Genomic DNA, 12,063 nt, shown 5'->3' on the forward strand with positions numbered 1-12,063 from the left:
TATAATATATCAATCTAAATTATAATTACAGAAATCATATTATAGAATTTGCATACATACATATTAATAAATATTATTTGTATATACACTGTATTTCACAATCATATAAGAAAATGTGTCTGATTAGAATTTAAAATCACATATACAAAATTTAGAATTTACATTTTCTTTAATTTCTAAGTATAATTTTCTTAGTTATTATTCATATTATTAGAATTATAATATATATGAATTCCAATTAGGAATAAATCAATTTAGTTATGTAAATTTTTCTCTATAAATTTATCTAAATATTTACAAGATTAGAGATTATATTAATCATACAAAATTTTAATTTTAATTTTAATTTTGTATGCTATGATAATAGATACTTGACCAAATATACAAAAATTCAATTATATTATTATATTGTACATTTTCATATATTTTCATTTTTAAAATTTTTTATTTAAATTCATAATAACAAAATTATTTCTGTGCATCGCACGGGTAAAACTCTAGTTCCATAATAAAATAAGAGTTTCATTTCCTTCCTTCTCCTCTTCTCCAACTATTAATAATCACTTTCATTCCACCCTACTACCAAACATTCAAAATACTTTCACCAAAACTCATTATCATTACCAAGTATTTGATACCCATTCCGATTCTGATTTCCATGTGCGAACCAAACACATCTAAGGGTTTCATTTCCAATCTTCCCCCGCTTCCCCAACTATTAATAATCATTCCATTCCACCCTACTACCTGTTGGATATTTATATAGTAATGGAGATTAATGTTCAGATGTCTACCATGCAAGATTAAATAATATTTGGAGTTGTGGAGTAATAAATATTATTTAGTTTGGTAGAAATATTTTTGGGATGTTCGAGAGATCTCGAGGGATGTTCGAGAGGTGCCTCGAGAGGTCAGTTCGCACGAGAGATCGGTTCACGGAGAAACGATGTCTCGAGCTGAATTTTGCGTGAATTGTTTTGTCGATGTCTCGCAGGTCCGCAAAGCAACAATGTCTCAAAGGCATTTTGCGCACTGCTTTTTTACCTCTCGTATTCGCGCAAGGCATGAACGTATAAGTCTCTTGATGTTTCGAACATGAACTCTTGATGTCTCGAACATGCATGAACTGAAGTTCGCATGCATGAAAGTTCCGTTAAGAACACTTGAGCTAATTTTAATATCTCGTCATTGCATATTCAAAGTGCTTTAATTTGGAGATATTAACATGTGAATATAATTTAAAATTATATTTCACATGTGTGTTCATAACTGCCCTGAACCAGAATGATAACATCCAAAAGAATATATTTTATATATATCTTTGGAGGTCAGTTTTAAAACTGCTATAAACATCTAGTAACTGCTCCTAACAGTTAGAATTTATCTCTATAAATTCTAGGACTATCATCTGATCATTCACGCAATTATTTTGCATGATATCTTGATATATCACAGTACAATAACTCTCCAGCAAGTTCTTATCAAAGCAACCTAAGAATTTTGTTTTCTGTATCCCATAAGATTTAGGAAAGTGATATCACGCCTGAAGATCTCATTTCCTTTCATGTTTTCTCCTCTTACCCAAAATTTATCCAACACTACCAAACATGCAAAATACTTTCACCAAAACTCATTACCATTATCAATTATTTGATACACATTCCGATTCCGATTCTGATTTCCACGTGCGAACCAAACACACCATTATTCCGTAGTTGAACAACTTCGCAATTCGCATATAGTAGATTAGTAGAATAACTAATAAGTGCGCCAAGCACTTAAGTATTATTAGTGCTTTGTTAGATTGATAAAAAGAAATTATTTTACCAAAAACTTTACTAAATAATGTTCACACTAGTAAATTTTTGGTATATATATTTTTGTACCATCAAACATTATTCTGTTTGTATTACATTGTTTTATATATCTTAGCATTGGAGGTTATTTCCAGGATTGACACCAAGTTGCTGGCAGTACTGTGTGTAATACTCAACCCTCTTCCTAACAGTGTCTGGATTAGCCCCATTGCATTCAAGTTGGCCGTTGATGGCGCGAATGGTGGCGCCAAAACCCTGACCGGATGTGATGAGAGAATGGCAGTTGTTCATCCAAAACCACAAGGCGGTCTTGAAGGAAATAGTCGGGTTTGTGGCGACGACGTCAGGGTTGTTTAGGCCGTCGAAACCGATGCTTTGGCCGGCCGGTCCATAGTTGAAATTCCAGGATAGTTGGATGGGTCCACGGCCGTAGTACTTCTTTCCTGGTGCGCAGGGATACTGTGTGTTGGTCCTGTCGCAGTAGTCTCTGGATCCACCGCCGATCTCATTTATGTAGCACATATCTACATGGTATAAGAGTAGTACGAGGTTCTTAGAAGAAGATAAACTTTATGTTAAAATTAGAGATAATACCAAATTTGGTATTATGAGTAATAGAAAAATAATAATTTTGGTACACATGCTTAATCCTTACCAATTTTGATGCACGTCTATTCTTTTTATTCCAAAATTTATTATGCCTTTCGTCCACACATGCATGAATCTAAAATTATTACGGGTATTTGTTTCTTTCATAATTAAGATCTCAATTTAAGTCTTACGATCCCAAGTTGTGATTCTCCTCCTCATTTATTTTAAATGAATAAGGAGTATGAGGAGAAGAACTGTGAATTGGAATCTTAGGACTTTATTGAGATTTTATTTATAAAAGGACGAAAATACCCTCAATAATTTTAGATTCATGATTCATGCATGTATGACAGGAGAAATAAATTTTGAAACGTGCATCAAAATTGGTAGGAATTAAGTACGTAAACCAAAAGTGTTAATATACCAAAATTTGTATTTGCTTGTTAAAATGATGAGGATTAACTCACGTCCAGTTTCATGAGTAACGTGGGCGAAAAACGCCGCAACTTCCCGCTTAGAGTCATCGGCGCTCCCAACCGTTCCGAACTGCGGGTAGGAGTTGACGGCGTCAAGGAACGAGTTTCGCGTGTAGAACCCCTTCCCTTCGCACCAGGAAGCCGCCTGGCCGGCAATTCCGTTGAAAAACGCTTCTGACACAATGTTGGCGACGGAGCCGCCGCCGCTAGGGGGGTTGTAGCACGGCCCTTCCCGGCACCCTTCGCCGCAGTAGGGATCCCCAATGCCGCAATACCCCCATTTGCTGCAACACAGCCCACCAGCGCAGCCACAGTTTTGGGCCGAGCTCAACCCTAGGGACAGTGCAATAAGAGCCAAGCATACCAAAAATGAACCAAAATTCGCCATTTTCAATATTGAAAGGTGTACTGTTTGTGATGAATCTGTGGGACGCTGATAGGAGTATTTATAGTGTAGAAAGTGTTAGTTATGTGATTGCTGCAAATTTTGCAATTCCTGACAGGAACTTTTTTTTAAAAAATTTAAAATGAGGTGATTCATATTCATACAGTTTTTGATGTATTATTTGTAGACTTTGACTTTTTATCCACACCTATTCCTAGTTATGTTTATGACGTAGAAAGCGTGTATGTAGTAATTTTTGACTTTGACTATGAATCATCTCGATGCCTTTAACAGTAGGAAAAACGAAGAGTATACGAAGAGAACATTAAAAAGTGATTTTTATCTTAAATTTAATTGGACTAACTTGACACATTTTAATAATTTGAGAACATTTCTCTCTCATACAAAGATGAATTGAGATAGAAAGTTTAAAAAATCATCTACAACTTTCATATATTTTGAGTTATTTAGGATTTAAATATTACGGAGGAGTTATTTCCACTTTTAATCCCACGAATATGGGATCATTTCCACATTTGGTCCTTGATTATTAAAATTTTTAGAGTTAGTCCCACGGCTTTTAAATCCCTACCACATTTGGTCCTTCCGATCAAAATTCCGGTCACTGATGATTTTTTTCGGCGAGTGAATTAATTTAAGGACAAAATTATCATTTTTTTGTCTTTTTGTTTTTTCAGTTTTTCCCCAAATTCCTTTGTTCAACATTTTTCTCGCAACCATAGATGTTGCACATGTCGCCGGAACTCCACTCGCCGTCGCATCTGAAGACCGGGAAAACTCACAAAACTAAACAACACCGCCGGATACATTATCATATTCATGCGTCGCTAAAATCTCACTAGAAAAATTCAATTGGAAAAAATCTATTGAGAAAAAGAGTACATGATGTATATCGGTGTTTATGTGTTGTACTAACTGCCTCGTTAAAAAACTTTAATTAAGAAACTTATATCAAAACTCAATCAAAGAAAAAATGGTACAATTGTTGGTCTTCAAGACCCAATCTTCTTGATTGATTCAAGTAAATGACACTCTTTCTAAAGATAACAATCTTCAAATCTCATACATAAATACATCTTTCCAAAAATATAATAAGTGTAGAAAGGGACTTTGTGAACAAATATGCTAGATTGTCGCTGGAACGAATATTCTGTGTAATAATCTTGTGTCTCTTTTGAAACTCACGTGGGTTGAATCTTCATACTATATATGTTTTTTTTTTTTTTAAATTCCTTAGTATACCCATTTCTCAATGGTGCAATAAAAGCTTTATTGTCCCAATATAGGAGAGTACATTGGGGTAAAACATAGCATAACTAGTTTGAGACTTAGCATCATGTGGATCAAATAAAAAAGCCAGTACCCAAGTAGCCCATCAAAATTATATACTGGTTTTTCACGTAAATATCAAAATTTTGGTACCTCGAAGATACCAGAGAATATGTTAAACATTTTTTTCAGTATTTTATTGTAGGATAAACACTAAATGTTGCTAGCAATTTCATTGCAAATATCAACCCTGCTCCGACTATAGAACTTTTGGTCCTAAAGTGGTGCTCCAATGAAAATGAAGTGATTGACTTTTAGTCCTAAAGTATCCACATTATCCTCTTTAATTATAAACAATTCCTTATCTATTTTAACTCTTCAAGAGATTGGACAACCATCAGTATGAGAAATAAGTGACATTTATCAGCATAAAACATCTTTAAGACTTTTTTTCAATAATGCAGGCTAACTGGTGTGACATTCTTTCAAAGAGATGCTCGATCTACAGGTTGAAGCAATACTTAGTTTTCCAAGTCTTTCAGTTCAAACTCCGTCTTTAGGCATGAGCTAATATTATAAAGCTCTTTATGTATTTCAATAATGTTTATTCCATCAGCATATAGAGACCTTTGTAATTCAACAATAAACATGTTGCAATTTTCATCTCATCTCATTTCTTGAACTTTAAATCCATTAGGGACTTTTCAATTAAATAATAGATGCATATTTAAATTTGTTATTTATTGCCAACGATGTTAAGTAGCATAAATTACTATCATCCATTGAGTGAGAGTATATTTGAATAAAATCAGTTATGGGTCATTGCACACCCTGAAACTACTAGTCTCGCTTAATATCACGCCACCTCATTATTTTTATTCCTATTTCATACAAACATTCATTTATAAACTATAAGGTTTACATCCATTTATTTCTTTCAAGAAAATGAACTTTCGCGTGGGGACCTTTCTTATTCTCATGCACATCATCAACATTTTTTTTTATAACGTACGTGATGCACACACTTTGGATACACATGCAAGTCTTTGTATTCTTTCCAATACAATATACAATCAATTGGACATACATGCATGTATGACGATCTCAAAATGACTTTCTCAAAAAGCTTATCGAAAAAATTGTTTTGAGCAACTTTTTGAATTTTAGCATTTTGAAGCAATAAGCAGTTACAAAAAGTTAATTAATCAAACACTTATAGTGATCAAATAAGACAAAATTGACTGATAAGCTAACTATGTTACCAAACATGGTAAATATATTGGGACTAATTGTTTTAATTAAATTGTTTGCTTGTTTATTTTAATTAACTTGTTTCTTTTCCCTTCCATCGTTTTCATTATATTTAGTTGTGTAATGATGGCTATCTTTCAAGCAATCTTCCTTCACACAATAAAGAAACAAATTAAAATACTCGTTCTATTATTGCAAAAACCTCTAAATCATTCCTAGCATATTTAATATTTTCCTCTATTTCTTCAATCCTTCCTTGATCGGGTCATCAATGCGTCATTTGCGTCACAACATATATCAATTGCAACGTATTAATTTAGTAATAATTGATCTATTATTTAAAGTGTACAACGCTATTGAAATAAAATGAGGAATGATATAAATAGCTAGTGATAAACGTCTCGAGCCAACACAACACAAAATATAATCTGTAACTCTTCTCCAAAACTAGAGGCTGGCTCGCTAAATTAGAGATAGTTTGCCAGCACACTTATTATTAAAAAATATGTTTGTAAATATTAAATTTTGTATAATTCAATGAATCTCTAATCCCATCATTAACAACTAATATCCCTTTTAATTAAATAATTTGCATTATGCACAAAATATTTAGTGTGTATATATAATGCTTGTTTAGGTAATTAAATTTAAATTTAATTTGTAATATAATTTTAATTGATTTAACTTAGATTGTAACATTATTAAAACTTGTATATAATATTTGCATTTTGTAATCATAATATCATTAATTCAACACCATATTAACTTATAAAGTTGATAAAATATTAATTTATAACTTTATGTAATTCATATAATAAATAAACTTTATATTAACTATATAATTTTATTAATGTTTATATAAAGTTATAATTGGTCATATTAATTAATAATGGTAATAAACATAATTTGATTAATTTAAATACATAGAATTTAACTATAATTTTTATAGTTTATATGCTATATAATAATTATATAACAAAACTATAGTACAGAGTATTTATTACATTGTCGACTTACTTGTTTATCTTCCAACACCTTTTAATATCTCTTTTTTAATTCTTAAAAACTTGTAAAATTAGCACTTGTTCTAAGGACCCTTGAAACACTTCCTTTTGATTAATAAACAATCCTTCATTTCAGTCTCGTCCGTCGGATTAAATTTTATCTAGTACGAATTAAAGTTTGAGGTTCACACAAACACTTCAAAGTCTATGTGATTTACTTATAATGATTGAAAGTTTTGGAGTCATATATCCTTAATACAATTAAATAGTATCATAAAAAATCTACAAACAATTATTCATAACAAATTCAAATGTACTCAAAAACATTTTGAGAGGTTTAATTTGCTAAGAAGACTTCCATGTCAATGATATTCATCTGAAACAAACAAATCTAACAAGCTTAATAAATATAAACATAGAAATAAAAAATAAAAAGGATTACAAAATAAGAAAAGTAATACATTTTCATCTCTTAAGCGAAATATAAAATGAAAATTAAGAAGACTTGGAGACAAAATGCAATGGAGGTGCCAAGTAGCTTGTATCTTACTGCCACATCGGTGGCTCTTCCAAATTGAAAGTTATAAGTTTAAACTTAATGGTCATTGACAATAGATATTATATTCAGGATTTTTTAAATCTATATTAACAATTAAGATTAAGTGAATGTGCATGCAATGTATTTAATCGTGATCAAATTATCAACACATTTGTCACAATTTGTAAAATGTTTATTGAATTTGTGACCCTATAAAAGAACAACTAACATGATGTCGCAGAATATACACTTTAGATAATCTCATCAGAAGAAAACAGACAGAACTTTTAGCAAATTATATACAGTATTACTACTATTTTATATGCGCGAATGCGCGATGCGCAAAAATATATGCACAATATTAATATTAAATATCCAAATATTTTTTTAAAATAATAGTATATAATTTTTATTTAATTAATTATAGTTGTAGAATTCATATTATATTAAATAAAAGAATAGTCTTTTTTGGGAGAATATAAAGAATAGTTAATAATTTGAGTAATATTTATGGTATGATTAATATTATTAAAGTAAAACTTTAGATATGATATATTACTAAATATAATTATGATAAAATTTAATTAAATCAACCTTATTTCTTATAATAGCAGGTATATATATATATATTATTACCATTGAAGAATATAAGAAAATATATTGTGTGTGCATATATATTGTATGGTAATAATAATGGAAAAAGATAATAGAAATAACGGGCAGAGATATTCTTCACAAAATTATATATATATATAGTACAACTCTTATTGCATAATGTATACAAAAATTTAACAGAAAAAATTAGACATAAATCAGGGTTATAACCTGAGACTTAATATGTTTTATATTGGGATTATTTTATTTTACTAGTTGCTTTTCCCTTCCATTTTTTTTTCATAATGTTTAGTTGCGTAATTGGTCATCTTTCAAGCAATAATCTTCCTTCACACAATAAAGAAACAAATTCAAGTACTCGTTCAAATTTTGCAAAAAAACACTAAATCATTTCTGGCATATTTTCGTCTATTTCCTCAATCCTTCCTTGATAGGGTCATCAATACGTCAATTGCGTCACAACATACGTCAATTGCAACGTATTAATTCAGTAATATAATAGATCTATTATTTAAAAGTGTACAACACCATTGAAATAAAATGAGGAAGGATATATATAGCCAGTGATAAATGTGTCGAACTGGTCAGATCTATATTTTAAATGGGTCAAAAAATATAATTCGTGTAACTCAACTAACTATTTTAAATGTGTCAAAAAATATAATTCGTGTAACTCAACTGACTAACTAGAGACTGACTGGCCAATTCAAATTAGGATTAGTTTGCCAACCCACTTGATATATAAAAATATGTGTAAATATTAATTTTTGTATAATTCAATATTCGAATCTATAATCTCAGAATTAACAACTAATATCCCTCCTAATTAAATAATTTGTATAAAATATTTAGAGTTAATTACCGGTTTGGTCCCTCGACTATTGGAATTTCATCACTTTGATCCTCAACAATTTTTCTTGCTCAATTAAGCCCTCGACTTTGAAAAAATTAACCAATTTGGTCCTCCGTTTATTTTGGTGTTAAACAATCGTTAAATTGAGATTGGATTGGTAATTTTGTTATAGTCAAGGGACCATTTCGGTAATTAATTTTTGACTGAAATGGTCCCTTGACTATAATGAAATTACCAATTTGATCCCGATTTAACGGATATCAAACGGTAAAATAAACGGAGGAACAAATTGATTAATTTTTTCAAAGTCGAGGACTTAATTAGGCAAGAAAAATTGTCGAGGACCAAAGTCGTGAAATCCCAATAGTCGAGGGACTAAATCGGTAATTAACTCAAAAAGGAATATGAAAATTTGGGTTTCTCCTTTGAGGTTCTAGCCGGCAACCATTTGAATGGTCGCTGGTGCGTCTCTCTTTCCGGCAACCTTGACCGCCGTTGGGCGGCAAAGAAAAGCGAAATCATTTAAAAAGAAACAAAAAACCTGGCCACCGGATTTGTTTGCCAATTTTTGGGCTCCAATTTGTCGATCGGGTCTGGTCTGGTGACAGCGACGGCGAAGCAGGGTTTCCCGGCGGTGGCGTCATCGTTGCTGCTCTTTACGGCGAACGGCGAGGCTGGCAGATGATGCGGCGTTGAGTCTCAAGATGGGGAGCAGCGTCGGCTTCGACCGGTCTCTCTTCCGATTCGGTGATCTCTCTCTCCTTTGGCTTTGATTTGTAGCTGCTAGGTTTAATGTTTTTGTTAAGCATTAAGAAGTTGATAAAGGGAAGTTGGACCGTGATTATTTTTATTAATTGGGCATACTATTTGCATTGTTTATATTAAGGGAGGTGTTGTGCTGAATGGAAAGAAAAGTGAAAGAGTTGAGAATTAGGTTAAGTGCACCTGCATGAGCAGTAGTATGTCAGTGCAGGTCTCGTGCGTTGAAACCCTAGGATGGAACGTGAAGTGAAATTATCCTTCATTCATCCCCTATTTAATTATAAAAATAATTAAAAAGGAAGGAGTAAATTTTTAGAGTTGGATGAAGAAAAGAAAGAATGAAATTATTTTGCACATAACATTTTAAACTATTTTAAAAAATTGACAAGAATTCTTTATAAGAAAGACTTATAAATAGCAATGTTGAAAAAACTGTTAGGCGCCCCCAAGTAATCAGGAGGGCCTAGGTACATGATTTTTTTTATTAATAAAATTTTATTTTTATTTTTAAAAAATTAACACAAAATTCTAAATACCTAATTACCTAAAAAACATCTATAAGATTATAATTGATTAATATAATTGTAAATTGTATACAACTTTAAAGAATTACAAGTGAAAACTTAAAAGTTAAAACACAATTTTACAAATTCACAACTCACAACTTCAAGTGGTCAAGTAGTCAAATTTAGATGAGCACAAAACAAAACAAAGCAAATTTACCTTTGAGATTTCCATGAAAAATGTCATTTCCTTCCAAATATGATCTAAGTTATGAGAATCATCACCATTATTTTGCTCACTAACACCATCCCCGACCTGTGTCAGGTTATAACAGTAGCATATATGTAAAAGAACAGAACAGAAGTGAACTAAAAGCACACTAGATCGTACAGGAATATACTTAATTACTGCCCAGGAGTCCATTTGTGTACAATGACACAATGTTGTATTGGTTATTCTTTTTCGTGTCTCAGGTAACGAATCTGTTAACAAAAATTTAAAAATTAAATACACACTAAGTGAATGAGTGCATTTTCTGCAGGCTACTACTCACATACATGAACAAAAGTACATATAATAATAAAACATTATTTTATGTGCATTTTCTTTTTTGAGAAAATTGTTAACTTTTACTCAACCAATCACTGAAACAACACAACAAATATAAACTAGCAATGAAAGAACTATGAATTTTATAAATTATAAAGTCACAAAAACTATAAAAAAAAATCATTAGACAACTAAAAAGAAATTAATCAAGCCCAATTTCAAATTATTCCATCCCATCTTTACCGATCCACTTACTAACATTACATTAATTAATAATATTAAGATTGGAGTAAAAAATTGGTGTGAGATAACAATAATTATTCAAAAAGCACAATAAATGTGTAGAATCCGTTCATAGCTACTTTCTCAACCTACTGAAGCACAAAGAGTGAACAGTTGCCGGCTCGAACACACTCCCATCATCCATGTAGGAGTGTTAACCGGGACACTGGATGCCACTAGACCACAAGGTCTTTGGCCCAACTTAATTCATGTTAGAAAGACTTTCATTCGCTTTTGGGTTATTCACACATTTAAGGTCACTTTTTCATAATACTCGGATGCCCTTTAATTTTTCAAATACATGAGAAAAAGTAATGTTAGCGGTTGCCGAGAAGAAAGCGAGAAAATAACAACGATTGTGAAGCAATAGAGATCAGGTAAGGGTGGTGCAGCAGCGAATGGAAAGCGAAGTGAAAGAGTTGAGAATTAGATAGTGTAGGTTAAGTGCACCTGCAAGGGAAGTGAAACGCACGTGCGGGGCTCGTGCGCTGAAACTCGAGGATGGAAAACGAAGTGAAATTACTCTTGATCCAATCCATATTTAATTATAAAAATAATTAAAAAGGAATTCGTAAATTTTTGGAGTTGGATGAAGAAAAGAAAGAAAGATATTAATTCACACATAACATTTTAAACTATTTGAAGAAATTGACTAGAATCCTTTAAAAGAAATGTAACATTTTTCATTAAGAAAAATGATTATGGTGCAAGTTATTAAGGCCTTCAACGGTCATTAAGTGGTGTCATAATTAGTATTGTAACAGTTAACGGAAACCGTTACAAAGTCTATATTTATGGCATATAGACTATAAAAGGATAGGTCCCCCACTGCACAGGTCATTGTCTTTTGACAAACTATACACCATCTATACTGAACCTTTGAACAAGTGGGAGACACTCTGCATAATACTACAGCAACTATAGCAGATCAAAGGGAATTCTAAGGAACAACTATGGCCGGAGGTTAGTCATATTTTCAACAGTATGCTTACATTTGGTATCAGAGTCTATTTATCTCTACCTAGTTGTTCAAATTGATTATGTTTTGCAATAGTATATCCTGAAAATTAATACTGCAAATATCCTATTTATATGCAATTTGATATAAAATGTTTGTTGTACATGCATATTCGTATTCTATTGTAT

At 31.6% G+C, this 12,063-nt stretch overlaps 1 protein-coding gene across 1 annotated transcript; it reads right to left on the bottom strand.

The window, feature by feature from the left end:
• Positions 1 to 1,804: 1,804 nt before the first annotated feature.
• Positions 1,805 to 3,274, bottom strand: LOC116026813 (chitinase 5-like). The gene is made up of 2 exons (XM_031268213.1): positions 2,876 to 3,274; positions 1,805 to 2,341 (listed from the first exon to the last, which is right to left on the bottom strand). Exons 1-2 carry the CDS (start codon positions 3,270 to 3,272, stop codon positions 1,929 to 1,931), a joined length of 810 nt encoding a protein of 269 aa, XP_031124073.1. The 5' UTR covers positions 3,273 to 3,274; the 3' UTR covers positions 1,805 to 1,928.
• Positions 3,275 to 12,063: the final 8,789 nt, after the last annotated feature.

Source organism: Ipomoea triloba, chromosome 8 (genome assembly GCF_003576645.1).
Source record: "Ipomoea triloba cultivar NCNSP0323 chromosome 8, ASM357664v1".
Taxonomy (NCBI): Eukaryota; Viridiplantae; Streptophyta; class Magnoliopsida; order Solanales; family Convolvulaceae; genus Ipomoea; species Ipomoea triloba.

Excerpts from the sequence above, each read along its gene's own strand:
- LOC116026813 (XM_031268213.1), bottom strand. The coding sequence starts at position 3,272 with ATGGCGAATTTTGGTTCATTTTTGGTATGCTTGGCTCTTATTGCACTG. Across the intron at positions 2,342-2,875 it reads CGTTACTCATGAAACTGGAC|ATATGTGCTACATAAATGAG; the intron begins GTGAGTTAATCC and ends TATACCATGTAG.